At 42.7% G+C, this 22,229-nt stretch overlaps 1 protein-coding gene across 6 annotated transcripts in view; it reads right to left on the bottom strand.

Annotated features, from left to right (window-relative positions):
- Positions 1–315: 315 nt before the first annotated feature.
- NOD1 (nucleotide binding oligomerization domain containing 1) overlaps positions 316–22,229 on the bottom strand; it is a 30,586-nt gene continuing 8,672 nt past the window's right edge. The window contains exons 3-12 of one of the 6 annotated variants that reach the window (XM_075745696.1): positions 20,810–20,984; positions 17,749–19,552; positions 15,614–15,697; positions 14,479–14,562; positions 12,852–12,935; positions 10,739–10,822; positions 8,530–8,613; positions 7,899–7,982; positions 4,633–4,716; positions 316–3,191 (exon numbers count right to left, since the gene is read on the bottom strand). In XM_075745696.1, the coding sequence (XP_075601811.1) occupies positions 3,119–3,191; positions 4,633–4,716; positions 7,899–7,982; positions 8,530–8,613; positions 10,739–10,822; positions 12,852–12,935; positions 14,479–14,562; positions 15,614–15,697; positions 17,749–19,552; positions 20,810–20,984 (2,640 nt within the window). In that variant the 3' untranslated portion in view covers positions 316–3,118. Of the gene's footprint in view, positions 3,192–4,632; positions 4,717–7,898; positions 8,141–8,529; positions 8,614–10,738; positions 10,823–12,851; positions 12,936–14,478; positions 14,563–15,613; positions 15,698–17,748; positions 19,553–20,809; positions 20,985–22,229 lie in introns of those variants that run through there. The other 5 variants (XM_075745697.1, XM_075745698.1, XR_012834064.1 and 2 more) reach the window with 5 other exon arrangements.

The following is a 22,229-nucleotide window of genomic DNA, read 5'->3' on the forward strand; positions in this document are numbered from 1 at the left end:
TTTATATGGTTTTACAATCTCCTGTCCCCCCCGCCTGCCAAACCAGGGTAAGGGCACGGAGCGAAGCTACAGAGAAGCAGGGGCGAGTCTCTCGCTGCCTTTCAGCGTCGGCGCTGCTCCCACGGCGTGGGACGGAGAGAGGGGGATACCACGCTGGCTGTGGTTGAAGAGCGAGGCTTCTCCAGATGTGGCAGCTCCCTGCTCTCGCCTGCAGCCACAATCAGGCTGTCACGGTCCTGTTCAGGTCTAACCAAGCATCTGCTTGACAGGGCTTCGGCAAAGCCAAAGCACTTGCAGGCAGCCTGGTCGAGGTCTTTAAAATCTGTTTATTATCACAGTGGACAAGTGGAAAAAAACCGTAACACTACATACAGAGAAGGTCTTGGCAAATTACAAACAAGTCTTTAAAAAGTTATAGTTGTCTCTAAATTAGAGTAAACGAAGCTCTCGCTGCAAGCTGCAAATATGTTGCTCCGATGTGCCTCGCAAATAGTCCAGTGAGACCATGAAGAAAGAATGGCAGCCTGAAACACTGTGCCAATACACAAGGGAACTCTGGCTGCTTCCAGAGCAGCAACCCGTTTCCCCAGCCCCAGATTCCTGACACGGTGACATGCTGTGTGAAGCAGACCCTCTGCCCTGGGTGAGTTGGGAGCAGAATATTGTGAAACCCCTCAGTTTTGTCAAAGCCAGACCTTCAGCCCAGCCCAAATGAGTGCTCTTGGCCCAAAATCACCTCTGGAATGAGTGGCTATGACTAACATGGTCACTGGCACCGTAATCGGTGCCAAACGCTATCCTACGTGGAGCTGGGCTTGATCCCTCCACCATTTCCTTTGAGGCGGTGTTTAAGTGCTGTGGCCCAGTAGACGCTGCTGTCTCTTGAAACCAGCGGCCCAGGTGCCCAGCTGGTAATAAACGGGCTCGTAACGGGATTTGCAACAGAGTTGAGGTTGTTGTCATGCTACAAGTAGCTCCAAAGGCTGCTCTAAACCAAAAAGTGCCAAAGAGTCTGCGTTGGAAAGCTTGGAGGGAGCCATGAGGGACACCTTGTACTGCTTTAGTCTGTTGGTGAAATGAAGACAGGAGCTGGATTTTTTAATTATATTTTCTACCTGGTCAATGAGCAATTCAGTGATTCAAGCAAACCGGGAGAGCACTTTCTTCCAACACAGGCAAATGACATGGCAAGTGAGGGCCCTTCCTTCCTGCCCCAGTGTCTCCTCCCCTCCATAAGGGCAGGCTGGCAAAACAGGAACAACGTTTTGACAAGGTGCATGGGTGTCTGATTTGTTAAAGTCGCTGACATGTCTTTAAAGGCCATGCTTTGGCAGATGTTTTTGCAATTGACATCCAGCTCATCTGTAACCGTGTGCCCTTTTGCTTCAGTAAACAAATGGCTCAGGTGCAGAAATCATTCAAGTTAGCTGACTTCCCTCTGGCGTGGTCTAAAAGCCTCATCTGTCTCCCTGTGAAAAATCAGTGCTGATACCACGGACCACATTTTTCTTCTCTCTTTCTTTTTAACTGTGGCTTTTGTGTAAAGCTTTTTAAGTATTTTAAAATATGTTAGAGAACTGGGGACTGGGAAAGGTCTGCTACCACCTAGAAAAGGGAGAACTTCTGACCTACAAAGCAAGCCCTTTTTCATGCTTTGCTTTAGGGGCAGATTTGGGAGATGGGAAGGTGAGGGTTCATTGGTTTGGCATTTTAACTGGATATTCTTCTTCCAGGCTACCAAGATTTTGTGGGTTAGTCAGCAAATGGAAAATTGTTTCTCAACGTTTTGGGAGGGTAGTAACATGGGAGAAGGAAGGAAAATGGATCATGCTTTTCCATTTTAGGTTCCTTGTACACACTGTGGGGTAGAATTTGAGTTTACCTTTATAAAACATCCCTAATTTGTGCACAAAAAAACTCAGCAAATACCCCACTCCTTTGCAAACTGGTTTCTTTTAAGGCCATCTAAAGTTACACTCCTTAAAAACTAATTATTTTGGGGGGATAATGTTTTCTTGCTGGTCCTTATCCTTGCTACCTGCCCCTTGTCTTGCACTCTCCACTAATTCAAGCATAGAATAAAAGCTTTCCAAGCAGATCTCAATCCTTCTCTGTGCTTACATGTTGCTGGGAGAAGGGATTTCTACTTGACGCAATTGATTTTTCAGTTGTCCTTTCTCCTCACTGAAGCTAGGCAACTTAATATTGGTGTATTGCCACCAGCACGGTGTCTAGGCCAAGAGCCAAGGCAATGAACAGCCTGCTAATTAATATTTCACATTTACCTCCAGACCCCCTCCCCAGGACAAACGCTGTGAAAACAGGAGGTAGCAATTTCTATGCAGCCCTCAGGAAATTTTAAGCAAAAGTGTTTTACTGATAGTTTTATGCTTTTACAGTGATGGCAGTAAGGACTTCTGGTTGTATAAAAGAAAATGTATTGGCTTCAATATGGAAAAAAAGATTATTGAAAGTAATCTGAGCCTGATGTATCCATTTCTCAAAAAAAACCCCCAAACCCCAAAACCAAACAAAAAACCCCAGTGTTTACAACGCTGCCTGTAGTCAGTGGAGAAATAAGGGCCTAATTTGTAGGCAGGAGAAAGGTATTCATGTTGAAATGTTGAAAACATTGGTACCAGGCAACTATTATAGATGGATTATGTTTCCAGTAAATCTATGTGTATTCATTTCAGTTATGAGGCAGATAATACTGTGAGTTTGTGGAGTTTGTGTAACTTGGACCCTTTCTTGCATATATATGTGTGTGTGTATTTCTGTATATAAATACGTTAGAGATTATTTACATCAGTGTACAGAATAAATCTAAACTCAATTATCAAAATGCATACACCTGCCAGTGGATTTGGTCTTTAACATTTTGCATTTCATCTTCAAAGCACCAAACAAACATTAATTATTTACCCAGGCAACTTCCCACTCACCAAAAGAGTTAAGAACAGGGTAAGGGATGGAGCTGAGGGAATGCAGCGTGTTCATAAAAAGGCAGCTAATCACGTATCTCTTTCCTGCAGATTTACGCCTTTATAAACTCTGCAGTCCAAGTGTAGGAGTAACCTTTGTAACACAAAGCTTGTCAAAACGAGAAAGTCCTCATTCAAAAGCAAATGATCCGTTCTTCATTTTCAAAAGCTTTGGCCTCTTCTTGGCTTATCAGGTTCCCGTTCAAACTGGAGGAGAAAAATAAAAGGGATGTGAAAGTAAGGTAGTGACTGTTGCCAATCTTCTATTTTTCCAAGGTTTTGGAGCAGAGATCACAGCTTTGCAATGTCGTGTGAGCTGCATGCTTCTCGAGGGCACACAGTTAGGAAGCGGCCTTGGACAGGCGGGCCACAGCACCGCTGTTCCTACTGCACATGAGGAACAAGGCTGCTTCTTCAGAAAGAAAAGCTGAACCAACACCTACATTTCGTTGAACTAAAATTGGTGTCGGATACTCAGCTGTTTGCATTTCAACAAGCAACGTACAGCTGACAAAGGTTCTTACCATTTTCTAGTTTAAAGAAATTTAAATAGTCTTCAGAGCATTTTTTGTCTTCCATGACAACATGGGAAGAAAACTCTGTTAAGTACTCAGACATTATTAATGTGAAATGACTTCGGGCAAAATTTTCAAGTCTGGCTACATAAAGTTAATCTGCATTGACATTTACACCCCTGAAAATGAGCAGCCTGGTAAGTGCAGCTTTCAGAAATGTTGAAATCTATTAAACCAGTTAGACTTATGAAAATATTGGGGTTAATGAACACCTCTGAAAATTCAGGCAAGAATCAATAGACAGATTTTGGTCTGAAGATTCAGAATGATTCCAGTGGGAATTGATGCCTTGTCTGTAGACGAAACCTGACATTGGCCTTTGAAAAAAGCATCTCTTCCACATCTCCAGGGAACCCACTAGTCAGATAGTGAGTCATCATCTTTCTAAGCAAGAATTCAGTGTCCTTTCACTAAAACAAATATATATTTTTAAAAATAAATTTCATGTTCAATAATAAAGCAGCGGTGCTAAACCCAGCAGAGTTGTATTGACTCCTGAGCTCCCTGAGGTGAGGGAAGGAATGTGGCATTTGGCTTTGTGCCTTACAATGCACATGTGTGACTATGCGCCTACCAAATCTAAAACAAGCAAATCCTACAAAAAGTTAATCTTCTTGTAGCTTAGCACTTCCACTGTGTTTGGAGCACCACCCAAAGAAAATCCAAGCACAAATTCTATGAAGCAAATTAGTAATGCTAATTCAATGTAACCATCTCCTCCTTCGTTGGGATTTAGCTCCTGAAAAGCATGAACATGTTCGGAAGTTTAAAAATAAATCAGGACTAGAAAACTTGGTTTGTAAATTTCAGCCCCAATTCTGCAAACACACGTGTTCTGTGAATCAGTGGTACAGACAGATGTCAACTAACAAAACTGCTTGACATTGGTAACGCACAGGGAAGCGTTTCAATGACAGAGGCTTTTTTACCTATTTGAAACCCACAGCTGGAACTACAACCCCTGCCTCACATAAACTTGCTCTGAATTTTTTAGGCTGGAAAGTAGTAATGCCAGAAGTGTTTTAAAGGGAAAGAAAGTTTACAAAGTGAGCCTTTGAGGAAGGGATCTTTACCAGACTTCTTTAATAGCCGTGTTCTCCTTGAGAGCTTCGCTGAGGTACTTCACACCTTTGGCTGTAATTTGATTCTGGATAAGCCTAAAAAGAAAGCACCTCATGTCAAACTGTATTGGGTTTGCGTGGCAAGGTTTTGGTAGGGGGGGGGGCTACAGGGGTGGCTTCTGCGAGAAGCTGCTAGAAGCTTCCCCTGTGTCTGACAGAGCCAATGCCAGCTGGCTCTAAGTTGGACCCACCACTGGCCAAGGCCGAGCCCATCAGTGACAGTGGTAGTGCCTCTGGGATAACATATTTAAGAAGGAAAAAAAACCCTACTGGTAGCTTTTGCAACCAGAGAGAGGAGTGAGAAGATGTGAGAAACTTTGCAGTCACCAAGGTCAGTGCAGAAGGAGGGGCAGGAGGTGCTCCAGGTGCCAGAGCAGAGATCCCCCTGCAGCCCATGGTGAAGACCATGGTGAAGCAGGCTGTCCCCCTGCAGCCCATGGAGGAAGGATGAGGGGGTGTAGAGATTCCACCTGTGGCCCATGGAGGACCCCATGCCAGAGCAAGTGGAAACACCTGAAGGAGGCTGTGGCCTTGTGGGAAGCCCATGCTGGAGCAAACTCCTGGCAGGACCTGTGGCCCTGTGGAGAGAGGAGCCCATGCTGGAGCAGGTTTGCTGGCAGGACTTGTGACCCCATGGGGGACCCATGCTGGAGCAGGTTTGCTGGCAGGACTTGTGACCCCATGGGGGACCCATGCTGGAGCAGTTGGTGAAGAACTGCAGCCCATGGGAAGGACTCACATTGGAGATGTTGGTGGAGGACTGTCTCCTGTGAGAGGGACCCCACAGTGGAGCAGGGGAAGAGTGTGAGGAGTCCTCCCCCTGAGGAGGAAGGAGCAGCAGAGACAGCATGTGATGAATTGGCCACAACCCCCATTCCCCGTCCCCCTGCGCCACTGGTGGGGGAGTAGGTAGAAACCAGGAGTAAAGTTAAGCCTGGGAAGAAGGAAGGGGTGGGGGGAGGTGTTTTAAAATTTGGTTTTATTTCTCATTGTTCTACTCTGTTTTGCTTGGTAATAAATTAGATGAATTTTTCTCTAAGTTGAGTCTGTTTTGCCCGTGACGATAACTGGTGAGTGATCTCTCCCTGTCCTTATCTCAACCCACAAGCCTTTTGTTGTACCTTTTCTCCCCTGTCTAGTGAAGGAGGGGGAGTGATAGAACGGCTCTGGTGGGCACCTGGCCTCCAGCCAGGGTCAACCCACCACACTAACTAACATGCAAACTTATTTACAGTGCACACACAACCTATGCTCAGATTGATGTCAAGGAGCAAAGCTGTCTGTCTGCCACAAGACGGCTGTGATTTCTATCTGTGAGGATGGTACACAGTATTGGTCAAATGCCCCACATGCACTTTCAGAAACGGAGCCCAGAGTATTAGTCTTTTCCTTTTAATCTTGCATGTGGTTGCATTCTGGAGATACTAAGCTTAACTACATAGCTGACAAATTTCTGCTAAGAACTGTTTACTAGTGGTATAGGATTGTGGTATTTGGACTCTTAGTTCTCTTTTCTTATTAAGGACACTGTGAGGCATTTTTAAGTGATGTACAGAAAATTCTGAGTACAGAACCTGTGCAGGCCTAGTGTTTTAGCAGTTATGATCTAGAGGTTGCCAATTCCTCTTGTCTTTATCAGACCAGCGAGATCTTTGAAAAATAAGGCATTGAATTTGACTTTGAAGTGAGCAGGTGCAAGTCCCAGTGAAGCCACCTTAGTAGCTATAAAGCATGTCCCATCTGAGCTGAGGGTAGCATAACTGATGAAGCAGTAGGTAACTCTTATTAACCACCATAGACCATCCTCCTAGCTAAAAATGAACAAAGCTCCCTCATCTGCATGAGTATGAAATACTCATCAGCCTAGCCTAATTCAATACATACCTTTCAGTCTACCATGGTGTGCCCCATAGCTGTGCCATTCCATGTGACTGGCTGCATGAATCCCATGGGATTCAGGGTGAGGCTGAAAATTGGAATGAACTGAATGATCTTTAAGGGCGGGAGGGAGTCATTTCCATTAAAGGACTTTCTGCACTTGGTACATGAATCAAAATGCAAAGGGATCCAGTAGATTCTTTCAGCTACTAGAAAAACACTTTAATTTTGCCTCAAGTTCAACTGCATGTAGGTCACTACCTTTTGGAAATATCCACTGGTATAACCAACAAAGTAGGATATAACTTTGTCTACTGGCAGAAATCCTTGGACAATACTGAGGCATGGTAAAGACGTGCATCTAGATTACTATGTCTGCTTTGGGTGGGGAAAGTTTTATTATGAATTCAACCCAAACTGCTCAGTGAAGCATATCTGCAGCTGTGTGCAAAGAAATCAAGCCCTCCTCCACTTTTTATTTTCTGGGTGATGGGCACCAGAGCTTCTACTGCTTTCAAAAGAGGCTACAAGTACTTGGCACCTCTGACAACCGGCACGCTTCCTAAGGGGCAGGAACTACAATTAATACAGGGAATACTAGAGTGTGGTTAGCAAAGTCTTTGTATAAGCTTGTAAAGGGACTCCGTTTATTATGTTCTCTTGAGCCCTTGGCATGAATGGACGGCTATTTGTTTCACAGCCCACATCTGCCCAACTCCATCCACGGACGAATTCTTGTGAACCTCTGGATTAGAACAGCCAAGGCTGTGTTTTCTTAGAAGTCTAACAAGTCTCTTTGTGATTGCTAGAAATAATCCTGGGTTTCCTGGGGATTTATGTCTTACAGATGAGTGTCTTGCATGAGTGAAAGTGCTAGCCCTAGAAGAAAACATTGGGCAAATGGGACATGCATTTAAGTATGTGTCATGTAGGTTCTTGGTTGAAGAGTAGGAGTTGAGCTTGCTACTTTCATAGCATGATGATAAATAGTAAGAATCATAATGAGGTTATTCTATTCTAGCTGTCTGCCTGTATATTTTTTGAAACTTTTGTGTTTGAGGCCAGTACTGTTCCCTTAAGGAGAGATGAAATCAATTCATCAATTTCGAATAGTTCAAAAGTTACCAGGACACACAAACAGCTTAAACTTTTCCCTGTTTGAAAGCAGGTTCAAAATGCTAGACAGTAGGTTTATTAACTTTCCATTAGAACTGTCTACAACCAGTCAGCTGCATCCAGACCATGCACAAAAAGCTTACTGTGACCTACATAGACTTGGAAGGTGAAGCTTTAATGCAGTGACTGCCAAAGAGCCTGTGCCGCTGTGGAATGTAACTCACCATAAATGCACCAGTTTCTTGTTGACCTTCAGCATCTCTGCAAAACTCATTGCTGCCTCATCATCCATCTCGTTTTTAGTCAACCTAAGTGGGAAAGAAAATGTTCACTTAGGATGTTATCACCATTTTTCAGCCCCCATTTTTCCAGCTTGTCTGTGACTTAGACAGCCAAAGGGGGATGTGCTGTTCCTGCCCTGAGCAATTTCTAAAGGCTGGGCACAAAGCAATACTGAAGAGAAGACCTGGAGGTAAAAGAGACAAGAGTATCAGATCTTTATTTCTTAGGGCACTGTTCTAATGATACTTTCTCATGATGTTTTAGTGTCTAAAAGGTGGATGAGGTGTGGTGAAAAAAGGCAGAGGGGTTGAGACAACACTTTTTGAGACAACAGGAGGTGCAAAAACTGAGGACAGAGAACTTGACTTCAGATGATGGAAGTGAGAGAAGATGGGGAAAGCAAGATGGAGGGTGCAGAGCGAAGCATGATATTGGGACATTGGAATGTGTCCTAAAGGACACGTGCTGCTGATCCAGAGTAGGAGGAGGCAATGGGACTGGAGGAAATAAAATTAGGCTGCTGCTGCTTTCTCTGGAGAAAGAAGAGGAGAAGTAGACCACACTGTCAATTACCAGAATATTTTCACAGAGTTGTTGTGTTGCATAGCTTCAGCAATACTTTTGCCTCCCTCTGTTGTGATGCCGTTGAATGCGAGACTGTGAAGTAAAGATAAAAAGGTGTAAGAAACAGCATCACTTGGCCCTTCCGCTGCCAAATACTAGCAAATATCCTGGATGATCTGTTTCCCAGTTGTACAGTTCAGCATTTGGGTGTTTCAAAGGCTCACATACTTTGCAAATCAGTAAGTCCTTATGACTTTTACAAGTGAGAACAGTTCACAGGCTGCAGCCTGAGTGCAGGCCATAACATTTGCTGTCAGTGAGTTGTACTCTTGGGACTGACAGCAGAGTTGCACCCAGTGATTTTAGAGTCAAGGCTTTTAGCAAGGACAAAGAGTTAGTAGTCCGCAGGTTTTTACATGCATTTGTCATCCCAGCTCCCTGTAGAAAGTGGGCACTTTGTCCTTTAAGTCCTTCAGACACCTGAATATCTCGTTCTTCTTCCAAACGCAACACCTTCTGTTGTGTATGGAGAGATGAGCTTGTAAATGCATGCTTTCCATTACAAACCACAAATATTTCTTAGTCTGCCCTTCATTCTTTGAATAGACATTGGCAAAATCATCCAGTTAAAGTTATACTCCAGGCTTTGAGAGTTCAGAAAGTATTTCCCCCCTCAAAAGCAAGGCCAGAGCCTGAAAATAGTGCGAGGTCTCAAAAAAAAAAAAAGTAGAAAGAGGGATCAAGTGGGGCAATGGCACAAATACATGTTAGCACAAGTCCCTGCTAGCTTCAGCTGAAACTAGATATTCTCAGTCCATCGTGACTGTGCCTAAAAATGGCAAATATGCTAAAGTGATGTAGCAGAGACTATCTTCCCTTAATCTTCATGTAAAGCTACCACTGGTGCTAACTCTGAATTCAAATCATGAAGCAAGATTAACTAGTGGAAGATAAGAAATGAACCCAAGTGCAAGTACACTGCAGAGCAGAAGATTCACCCTGCACAGGTACCAGCCAAACCTAGCCCTAGCCAGCACAGTTACTCCTGCTTATTTTTGCAAACACATTCATCAGCATATTTGTTCCCATCTGAGAATCGCTCGGCTCTGATTCAGGTTCAAAATGTTTTCTTTCAAGTCTGATGTGTCTGGATGGATTCTGCAATTATGGGAAGATGGCTATTTCAGATAGCTTTTAAGTTGAAATATATCTAGGTCACTGCACCTGTTCAGCTTTTAATTTTTTAAGCCTGGCTATCTGCTCGCAGAAAGGAGGACAAGGCACCAGCTCTGAAATGCCTGGATCTGAAGTGGCAGCAATAAACTCTCTAGAGATCCCCAGACTCCCCGAGTACTGTATTTCTAAAGAAACTAGTGCCATGTGCCACCTTGTGGGGAAACCAAGGAGCCTTGTCTGCTCCCTCACCATGGAGGCCAGTGGAACTGGGAGACAAATGGAAAGGATCACCATGACCCCAGTGCTCCAGCTGCGTGGAGGGACTCTGAAACAGCAGCAGCTGCCACAACATGCATCTTGAATTCCCTAGCCAGCATTTGAAAGTCTGGCAGGGGATGGGCTGTTTTACACTGTCGGCTTCTCCCCGTGCTGTGCTACCAACTTCACCCATGCTATGGCTTCCAGAAGGCTAGTTTGAGATGTATCACTGAACTCCAGTGAGAACTACATCTCATTAGCACTGAATATGCGGTGTTATAGCTCCACTGCAGTACAGGATGAGCCTGAATTGTGCCAAGAATGAGCCAAGAATGCCCCAGCCCCTACCCAAATAGTTTATCACCTGAAAATTACTTTGGTAAAAGCTGCTGTACCTTCACAACACAAACTGTTAACACTGAGCTCACTGGGAACCTGATTCTGCGACAGCTGGTGCATCCTTCTGCTAATGCTCCGAGATCAAAATGGCACCCACTGACCATGTGCTTTCACAAATGCCAGTAACTCTGCAGCATGAGGGGAGGAGGTGCAGACAGAGGAAAGGATGCCAGCCCTGCAATATTTTTAACTTGCTTAATGGCTGCACAGGGCTTTTTGATTCAATTTGGCCTCTTGCTCACACCAGGAGCCTGTTGGTTACACAGCGAAGGCTGCAATACCAGATGGCATTCCAAGCTAACGCTGGGTGGGAAGAGTCATCACTTCAAAGCACGATGGGAAAGCCAGCACTGCACCAAGCTGCCTGGCTCTGCTGGTGTTTTACCTCACGTTTGTTAACCTGGGGTGGTTCCTCAGGGCCTCTGCAAATGCCTTTGCTCCTTCGTCTCCAACTTGATTACCCCACATCCTGGTGAAAAGAGGAAACCAGGAGATATGAGGTGTGCTTGCCCCTCGGCATTGCATTCTCCCTTTTCCCTCCACACCACACCCCCCCCCCCCCCCAATATTTCACAGTCTTTCAGGCTTGTGAGAAATCTGGCAGGTACCCTCCCTGCTGAGCCAGGCAGGTTCCACTCCCTGCACACTACACCACCAGCCTCTGCTGACTCACCAGTACCCTAAGGCCACAGCACAGAAGCAGCTCTAGGAGACAGCCTGCTGCAGCAGGAGTGCTTTTAGGATCACTTTGCTGCACTAGGCAAACCCTCTGAAGCCCTGTACCCTTACGGGGTAAAGGAGTCTTATGGTCCTGTACAGTGAGCTGCCGTGAGAAATACACCAAGTCCTAAATCCTATAATTTCCCTGCTCAACATTTCCTCCCCATACCCCTGCTGCAGTTTTCCTGTTACCTGCTGGGCATTTTACACAGTGCAAAGTACAGGTCTTGGGAAAGACTCCCCAGATGCACGGGGACCCACATCCAAATGGGTGACTTTCTGAACAGAACTGCTCTACAAGCTCCCCCTCTCCTTCAGAACAGTCTGGTAAAACGGTTACAATTCCTTCAGCGTTGCGCCCAAGTGGTATCTCCTCTCTCGCCAGCTGCCAAGAGAAAGATTAAAGTCTCACAGGGACAGTATGACCCTGGGATCTTCCACACATTTGTAAAGAATAGTATTTCCAATGGCAAAACAACCCTTGGTAACACCAAGGGTTAAGAGAAGGTAGTGTGGTAAAAGCTGCAGAGATTTGATCAACATTTAATAGCAGTATCTGGTCAAATCTTTTCCATGCAGACCAACCACTTTAAAAATTCACCCTATATTATGGGTTTGAAAGCACCTCTGTTGAGGTATAAGGGTTTTTTTACAGGGATCATGCCTTGATGACTCAGAGCCACGCTCAGCTTGATGGGTAATTAGTTGGCAGCTCCTTTAAAATCAATTGAGCTTTGTGGTATCTAAACACATCCACTTCCAGTAAGTTCCAGAGAATTTCCTTGTCCTTCAGTCCCAATGCAGTTTGTTATGTAAATGCTGTTTAAACATTTCTGTCCAAGCTATCCTAAATCCATTTGGAGTGATTATTGTTCTCCACAGGAAAAAACAGGAGTCCTTCACCACAATTACGGCAAGTACAGCACAGCAGACCCAGCAATATGACAAGGGAAGTGTGCATACTGTTGAGTATATTTGTGAACTGTTGTAGAACAACAAGATTAAAGGCAAAAAATCTGATTGTTCAAATCTGATTTTCATATTTCAGGGTTATTGTGATATTCACAATGGCCAAACAGAGGTTTTAATTCCATATATTTGAGCATTAGATTCTGAGAAAAATGTTCTCCTGTAGAGTGGAAAGAGAAACTGGGCTTTGCCAGAGAGGGAAAAAAATATAAAAATCAAACTCTCAAGTCTAGCATCTCTCCTGAGAAAGATGACAGGGATTAAAGGTTTATAGTACATTCAGACCTCTCTGCAATAATAGCAGACTCTCCAGGTTGGGACAAACTAGATACAAGGATGATGAGAATTTCTTCTTATTCTCCCAGCTCGCAACTTTATCAGGACTTGATGCAGAAGGTTTGACAATTAAAACAATGACACTCAATAACTAGGTACATTGCCAGCAGTCATAAAACCTCCCAGACTTTTAAAAATTACTAAGTATCTCTAGAACAGCTGTGTTGCTGTAAGGAAAGTGGCTATCTTTATATACTGTCCTCTTGTTAGTTTCTCTCCTTTAAGGTTCTGTCAGAAGAGCGGAAAAAACCCCAAAACAAATATTTTGTCAACTGGGGAACAATAAAGCAGCCTCCTTATCCTTCTGAGTGGAAAATGTGGCTGTGCTTCTGCACCAGTTTGTTCTAATGCTGCTGTGGGGAGGAAGGAATGGCAGAAGAAAAGAAGGTAAGAATGAAAGAAGGAATCCTAAGGGATTTACAGATGCCTTGCAAGACCAAGCCCTGAGCTCTGCTCCTTCGCACTGAGCTTACCCGATTTCAAACATTGTCTTGCTCTTCTGGATGGCCTGGGCAAGGCACTTTCCTCCTTCGCTAGTTATTTTGTTTGCTCCTATTCTGCACAAAATACAGGAATTGATGAAGTACATCACTTACAACGGTATAGTTATTAGAACATCAGCTCAGAAAGCAATACAAGTAGCTAAGGCTAAATAACTCTAAAGGCTAGCTACAGTTATCAAAGATTAACCTGAAGTAAAAAAAGTACTGCAGGCATTCGACCTTTGATTAAGAGACATCATTTTATGTTGTCTTTTACGTATTTCACATGTCAGCCCTCCGAATCAGAAGTATTACTGTAGAGTCTTCTTTTCGGTGCTCAGTATGTCAGAAATGAGCCTTAGGAGCTGATCCTCAAGACAAGGCCCCCTGCCTAGTTTTTATTATAGTTCGTAATATCAGCAGTTGCTACAGAGTACATGAATTACATGCAGCATGTTTCATGATGCCACAGGGAACAGAACATTTCTTGGTTGTGTGGCTCCAGAGGAGATTGCAGCTGATAAGCACAGACTGTAATAATTTCAAGTCTTTCTGAACCAAGCACAGGCTTAAGGTAGTGGCATAAGTCAATGCAGCAGTGAGTGTCTCTGGCTGGCAATCTACAGAAGAACTTTTCTTTTTTTTTGGCCTATGTGGGTATATCAAATAGCTGGAGTTCAAGGAAGAGGTAAGTCTCAATTGCATATACATTGATGTAAAGAACAAACCAAACGCCAAAACCCCTCAATCCACTATATTTACATAAAGTAAAACTGGCTTGTTTGACTGACTTCAGGCACATGAATATACACTCGATCTCAAAATTATCTCTGAGGTTACTATGCAGCCTGAAAGTAACCATCTTCCAACAGGTTTTTTTGTGAAAATTTGACATGGTGCTTTGCTTATTTAATATAAGCAGTGAAAGAACCAAAGTGCTTTTGGGTTTCAAAACTCTGCAAATATTTCAAATGAGAAGGATGTGGCTAGTGTGGGATTTCAGAACAAGTTAGTGGTAGAACAAGGACTAGAACCCAAGAGTCCCTGGCTGCTGGTTGCTACATACAGCAGCTGACATTGCTGCTGTTGCCTCTATTTTCTGCTATGGTCACAATTAAACCATTGGTTAATGATCTACCTTTACGTCAAACCAGTGTTGTGCATGGCCAGGCACTCTTATCTGGGGAAGTTCCAGGAATTAAGGGAACAACTCACCAAGTGAATTTGGGGAATTCCAGAGTTGAGGTATGACACCAGCACAGCCTGACTCCAATGGCCCATAAAAGACAAGATATAAAGAAGCGTGGTGCTAAATCCAAGTGAATTCATCTGTTGCAAGGGGCAGCAAGGTTCATGTACCGCTTAAGCCTCGCTCAGGTGCTCAGATTGGATTTAGGTAAAGAACAGGTCTCATACTCTCCTTTTGCTTACTACTATATTCTAGTAAAGAGTATGGATTCAAGAGTTCACTGCTGCCGTTCACTGCTAGACTACTGCAACCTAAGTTATATTTTATTTGAAACATATTTTTTTGTCTTTACTCCACTCTCCCTCCCATTTCAAGTTGCTTTACCTTAACTAGGATAGTGTAGAAAGGAAAAAACAAAATCTAACATACTTAACATATTCAAGGCTTGAACACTCTTCAATTAGTTTTGCAACATATTTGGCTCCAACATCAGTGATTTGATTGTTGTATAACCTTAAAGAAAAATCACATTGGTAAAAATAGGTTATTCCTGCTGTCACTTTATAATGTTTTATAATGCATACATAGCATCTATCTTTTTTGTATGGCTTTGCACACATTCACAGTTGCTTGTATATCTATTTTGATATACAATTCATATTGTGAAGGGCTGGATATAAAATACAAGGAGATCAGACTGTAAATCATGGGAAAATATTTATATAATTTTTTTAATAAATGGTATCCCCAAGCAAACAAAGCTTCTCTTTATTCCTGCGTTAGTACAGAAACAATATTGCCAGAAAAGAAGTCAGAAGTGAAAACACCAGAAGAACATATTTTTAGTGTTTTAAAAGTCATAAAATCCCCTTGCAAATATTACTGAAGATCAGATAGCTGAGCAGATGTACTTACATTAGGGCACTGAAGGAAGGAGGTGATTCTTGGTATTCATGTTGACTTTTCAAAAAGTCATTTTAATGCTGCTTAACCAAGAGCAGGAAGTCAGAGCTAACATGCCTTCCAGCTTCAACTTGATTAAGAACTAATTAAGGTCTTAAAGAAATTGGTGCTATGAACATGACACTTGAAACTATGTTTCGCATACTAGTCTCTACCAAGCTGTATCTGCTTTGCATAGTTGAAATAAATAAGTTTACAGCAGAGAAAACAGAAGGCTCTAGCTATAAAGCTCATACTCTCTTGCTTGTGCTCTCTCCCCCCCTCTCCACAGCTAACAGGCGGCTTTAGGTATAAAACTAGCATGCCCACACAGTTCAGTAACCTGACCGTGGTCTGCACTGTGTTACAGAAGGGCTTGATGTTAGTGGGAGGCCATCCTGTGAGGCAGCGCGATGGGAGAGGAAGCCGAGTCCTTTTCACAGTCAACTGTTACAGGATGGCAGCTGAATCATTTCTGACACAAAATGCTGCTTTGCTTATGTTCAGTAAATGAGGAGGTAACTGTGGTTTCCACCCCACCTTTGCTGTGTCACTACTGTCAGCGTTGCAGTTTTATTTTCTACTATCAATATCTAGTGTTTTGCTCCCAATAGGTACATACCCCAAGAAAGTCACAATTTGGTACTTGGAGAGTTCTTCATACAAGATCCTTACTCCGTGATCTGTGACCTGATTTACACTGAGCCTGGAACGAAGGGAAAGAAAAGAAAATTTTATATAATCTGAGAAAATACAAATTACAAGTGTTCATCGCCCATGAGTTAACAAATGATGGGAGGTCTATGCATTTTCCTCTGACATTTTAACCGGTCCTTATACCACATATTAAAAGCCATTAAAGGGAAACATGAGCTCAGTTTCATATGGCTCACTTCAAAAACAATAGAAAACAAAAAGCCCCAAATCTCCAGAGTAATGCTCTGGCAGCTGTCCACAGAACTGAAAACAATAAAATGTAGTAAGTCAGAAACCAGAGACAAACACCTCATCCTCCTCCCGCGCTTACTGTGATTGCAGGAAGAAATTCTGCTTGACACCCTAGCGAAAGCAAGCTTTCCCAACTGCTCTTCTTGCAACCTTCCCTCTGAGTACCTAGTGAAAGCCAGGCATCTTGAAAGTCACAACACATTCAGGCTTCACTAAATAAAGGTTGTGAAAAGCCTTGGCCAGGAAATAGAACTGCAGTCCCATGGGTGTGCTAGATGTTTCTAATTTTATTGTTCCAACTAGACATGAAACAAATCAACATCAGTCTTTCACAGAATAAAAATACTTCTTTTCACAGTTATTTTGGTGGGGTTTTTTTGGCTTGTTTGTTTTTTGTTTTTTAAACTTCTCAGGCTTTTTCACCTTGCCTAAATGGACAGGTTCCTGTGAGGCATTCCAATTCTGATGAATCACATTTTCTGGTTAAAGCTGTCCCTGTGAAAACATTTTGACCAGCTTTAGTTTGTCCACAAACTCTGAAGCTGAACATTCACTGCTGAGAGTCCCTTATCACCAACAGCCTCCCTGGGTCTTGCTAGTTAGTAACCTGGTCATTTTGGAATGTACTAGCACAGAGGAGAAATCAGAGCCAATTTCTACAGATCAGAACAGTCTGCTGCTTTGAAAGGGATGGTTAAGCTGTTAGAGACAACATTTCCTGACCTGCAGAAACTGGTCATTAGAAATCAAAGTACTTACATCAGAAGAGCCATTAAGACAAAAAAGGCAACCTAACAGACTGGTTTGGTGCTGAGGATAGTGTTAAGATCATACTGTGTATGGCATAATCATGCAAGAGGGACAAAGAATGAAAGCCTGTCCTTTACTTCTTTGTTTTGTCTTACATACTTGTGCATTTCCCCCCCAAGTTTCCTTATTGCTTTCTCTTGGGAGGTCAGTTGATGTGCAAATAACTGGAAAAAACAAGTGTCACTTGCTTTGACTTAGTCCTAGAAGAAAACAAGGCAAAGCACAGCCAACCAGGAGGAGTAAATCCATTTACAAAAAAAAAAAAAAAAATCTCATGAGGTTGAAGGAGCTTTAAAAAGGATCTGTGTGAAGTTCCTGGTTTTCTGCACCTAAATGTTTGGACAAATAAGTTATAGCTACATGGCACAAACGCAAAGGAGTGGAGGTAGAACAATCTGGCCTGTGATGTTAGAAGTAGAGTTAGTTCTCCCTGATCACACCAAGCCATGTCCTTCCTCCACATCACCTCAGGGAAACACCGCATCTAAAGACTTCAACTACATCCTTTCATGGAGTAGTACATGTTAGCTTTTGTTCTGTGAAAGCCAGACACTTGGCGGGATGTAAAAGCAAGAAATTCAGAGCTTTTGATCAAGGGTTATTGTGGATAGTAGATCCTCTCTTAACCTGTATGAACAAGGGCAGAGATAGGCTCAGGCAATCTTCAGATAATGGAGGAATCACTTCTGTTTCCTTTCTTTTCCCTTAAACACTTTCTCCCATAAAAATCGTCTTTCGAGACAAAACAGTCTGAGCTAACTACAGGTTTAAACAGTCCTGGCTTCTAAGGACTTCTTATCACCCTTTCCATTTGGTTTCCAAATTCACAGCTTGTGAATTCCTGCAACTGGCTGAACAGAGATTTCAGAAGATCTGAAACTAATTTCCAGCAGCAGTAAGAATCCTCATCTTTCTTCACTTTTGAGATCAATTCCTCCAGCCCTGCAGTTCATGGAATAAACCAAGGATAAGCAAGGACCTGCTTGCACATACTCCTACCTGATCACTGCAAGCTTGCTGAAACATGGTAGCAGCTCTTTTACTCCATAGTCATTGATATTGTTGTTGTCCAAATCCAGAGCCAGGCGCTTTTGAAAGTGGTGCACAACAAAGGAAATAGCACTGCAGTCAGCAGAGTAGGCATTGCAATATGTGAGCTTGATGTAATTGGCATGCATGTGTTTGGCAGCCAACTTCCCTACTTTCTCACTCTGAGTCTCATAAAGGCACCTCAGCATCCAAACAAAGTTGGGCTGGACCTGGATCTGATTGTAGTTTGGAAGTCTGGCCCGAGTGAGGCCTCTCAGGTGGGATTTCATGCTCTCCCCAAGGTATGTAATGAGTGTCTTTCTCTTCCTCTTAATGACTGCAGGCAAAACTAAATGTCTGAAGAGCTTCTGCTTGGATCTAGAAAGCAGGCCACAAAGAAACAGGTTGGTAAAATGAAAGTGTTCGTTATTTCGGAAAGGATCCTCCCCTGCTAGTTGTTTTTTCAACCAAGGAATACGAAGGCAAATAGGCTGGGCAGTCTCAGTGGAAGAACATTCATTGAAGAACTGAAGTAACTCCTTGGCACCCACTTTCTCTTCAATAACCAGGAACAAAGCTGTGAAAAAAGACTGAAGGGTTAAGTGCAAGAATTCATAAGTGGACTGATTGTCATAGCCACTGTAACCTTTAACTGTCCTGAGAAAGCCCAATTGCAAATCTTCTTCAGAGATCTTCGCTGATGAGACCTCCTCCTGCTCGAAGATGAAGAAAGAGTTCTCCATCCCTTTGTATGCCATTTTACCCAAAGCTAGAAGAGTTTCCTTTCTTGATTTGAACATCTCTGCTTGGCTCCTGGTGTTGTTCTTCAGCAAACTTGTTTTCAGAGATCGGTTCAGATGGACTTCAATCATGAGCAAAAATACATCTGTCAGTGTAACAGAACAGTCTGGAAGCTCATGGCTGTCAAACGTGGAATGGAAGTGTTCATAGCATTTGAAGATAATCCAACAAAATAAAGGCACTGAACACAAACTGCAGAGATTGGGGTTAGCTTCCAACTGGTTCAATACCAGTGTTCGTTGCCCCTCATCTTTGAAAAACATGGCAGTGTATTCCTTCAGGTTATTTCTGGAGAAACCACGGAGCAACACTTTCTTTCTAATGATATTTCTTTGGATCTCAGTTCCTGTCCTCGCTGTAAGAATTTTCTTGGATCCTTTAAGAAGCTTTCCTCTGAGAAGGCTTACCAGCAGCACCAGGGGGTGGATGGGTTCATTGGGTGAACATATTTCAGGAACACTACTGAGATCAAAGTTGGAATAGATCTCATCGAAGCCATCAAATGTGAAAAGAACTGTATGAGGGAATTGCAAGATGTGATGGAAAACCTCTGTGGGGTCTTGGTCGGGGTAGCAATTATATTTGAAGAGTAGGTCTTTCAAACATATGGCTTCGTCTTCCTTAAAGCAACTAAACATCCTACATCGGAAACGGAAGAAAAATTTGGCTCCTATGTCCAATTCTTTTCTGGCCCAAAGGCTTTGTATCTTTTGCAGCAAGATGGATTTTCCAATTCCTGCATCACCAAAGACATAAATAGTCTCTCCATCTTCATTAATTAGCCCAAGTGCATCATCAAAAAGGGCTTCTAACTGACACACTTCGCCTAGACTCTCATTGGTAAAACTGACCAGCTCCATGATACTTTTAGAGTAGATTTCTTCGAGCAGCATCTCTTCCCTCTGAGCATATGACATAACAAACTTGGAGTCCCGTCCCAGTTCATGTCTGAGTTTCTGGCAATACCTGCTAACTAAAACAACAGTGAACTATTATTAAAAAGAGTATTATTAAAAAGCCTCTGTATATGATGACCCATCTCTTTGGGAACTGAGAGGGGTAATAAACTAAAAAATTCTTATGTAAAATTGATTCTCTGGCAGATTACTTCTATTTATTTGTGCTGTTATCATCACTCTCCTGGGAAATTCAAGTGCTAATGAAAGAGGTAAGGTGTGAGCCACCATTTCCTGAAAGCCATTACTGACACTGCATTGCTTTAAGGAGCTGCTATCTTTCAGCTGAGACTCAAAGCCAAGCCCCTGACCTTTTGTTAAAGACTGGCTTACTCTCTGCAAAGGCAAGAGTCGGTGGTCACTGATTAGCTTTGGCATCTGCCTTTTCACTGTATTTATATTCTACCTGCAATTTCTATCAGGTAGGTGGTTATACTTTCCTAACTCGTTTCGTAATTTTTATTACTGTAAATAGAAGGCATGCATTTTAGAAACTGGGTGCCAGGCACCTCAAAATGTTTTTAAGGTGACCAAAAAAAAAAAAGTCTCAGTTATTGTGCAACATTGGCTTGTGTTTTTACTGCAACAGAAATTTCACTTCAGATGGGGGCAAAGTAATTCTTATATTTATATAGTATGAAAAAACCTCTCAAGGAAAAAAAAATATTTTTGCAATAATTTAACTCTGACTTTTGGTATAACTCATCACTTAGGATCATGGAATAATTCAGGTTGGGAGGGATTTCAGAAGGTCTCTAGTTCAACCTCCTTCTCAAAACAGGGTCATTTATGAGATCAGATGAGGCTACTCAGGGCTTTATCTGGTTGAAACTTGAACACCTTCAAGTATGGAGACTGCACAGCCTCTCTGGGCAACCTGCCTCATTGCTTCACTGTCCTCGTCATGAAATACTGGCTATTCCATTGCCAAAACATCACAGTGTTGCTAATAAATTGTAGCAGAGGCCTGGAAAATACTACAGCTGGCACAAGGTGGTTATGCCATTATGCTACATATCCACAAACAAATGCAGAAAGAACTTGACGTTAGCAAAACAGGATATAATATATCAACATGACTGTTGTGTTATACATTGTGCCTTTTAATTTTCTGGCTACCACTGCTAGCAAGCACAGCATGCACACATTTATTATCCCTGGCTGTGCCAGCCTAGACTCTTACTCTTGCAGCACCTGGTTAGAGCTTCCTAAGTTAAGGGTAGTTCCTAAGTAAGGGTAGTTCTGAGGAAAGCGATATAGATGCGTGACCTTACCTGGATCTGTATTTACCACAGGTTTACTACAAATATTCTCTGAAGGCTCATAACCTATTTCCTCCAGCCAAGGCTGAAGTTCGTAGTAAGCATCAGTGACTTTCTGCAGGACATGGATGAAATATTCTGAGACTTCTTCTCCCTTGCTCTGAACCAAGTCTAGAATTTTGCGAACCTGAAAAAACATCATGTGAAAGATCATTGATGCACAGCATTTTATCACAGTTACAGCTGTAGACAGCTTTAGGATCTCTTTTGGACAGGAACAGAGCACCAAAATCAAAACTGATGCTTCAAAAACTTGAATTCGAAATCTAGCTCTGAATTTGAATCATCACAAAACTGACTTTCTATTTGTATTTGCATGTTGCGAGAAGTTGGCTCTGCAAGTTAAGGTCTGAACTTGTAGCTAAATCCTATGCTAACCAGAGACAAAATGGATAAATACTGCTCCTCAGTAAGGAACCCAAAGGATTTCCGCAGCCTAGCTAGATAGAATATTTTAAATCCCATGCTAAATAAATAAGAAAGGGGTGGTTTCTCAGTGCCCTAAATTCACCTTCTGGTTTATAAATATTCCAGTCACATTTAGATTTACCTCAGGATCCAGCCAGATCGAGAGTGGGGTGGGCAGAATCTCTGGATCTTAATGTAGATTCACAACCCTACAACTCTTCCTTTTGGCACAGCAACTCAGTTCTGCAGATGCTCTCTGTACAACGGACTCGTTGCCTGCAGCTGTTAACTAAAACTAATGGCTACCAAGCAGTGGCTGGAGCAGTTCACGAATAAGCATTGCCTCTAAAGGCAGGGCAGAATCTTATCTCTGTGCAACCAGCACAGGGCAACCCTAATACAAAACCCTCTGCAAGACAGAGCAATCGTGGGGGCCTGTTTTGAATCTCTGGATCCTCCTCTTGCTGGAAATGAATGAAGAATTCAATTCTAAACCAAACAAAGGTTTCTAGAGACTGTGTTCTCTTGTGAGCTTAAAGCAGGGTGAGGTACATACAGCACAGCAAAAGCATGGTATTTTTTGACAATTTGTATGCTCTAAAAAGTAATTTTATGCCTTCCAGAGAAGCTCCCACAGAGTCCACTTGACTTACTATTGTGGCCTGCTCTCTGTCTCTGCTTAGACTCCTGATGCACAGCCTTCCCCTCAGCTTTGTCACAACAATCACATATATTATGCTGAACAATAAGAAATGGAGATGATCATACAGTGTGCATTTATTCAGCTTTGACCCTATGTACAGTGAGCACTGTGTTACCATTTCAACTTGCCAGCAAGAATTACTATTTTATGAAAATCTGTACTGTTAGTGAAGTCCAAGGTCTCTGAATTTTTTATGGTTTGCCTGCCTCTAACTGTGACACTATTTCGAAGCTGCATGACCGGTTGGTCAGGGAAACAGAT

Source organism: Balearica regulorum, chromosome 2, assembly GCF_011004875.1.
Source record: "Balearica regulorum gibbericeps isolate bBalReg1 chromosome 2, bBalReg1.pri, whole genome shotgun sequence".
In the NCBI taxonomy this organism is placed as follows: Eukaryota; Metazoa; Chordata; class Aves; order Gruiformes; family Gruidae; genus Balearica; species Balearica regulorum.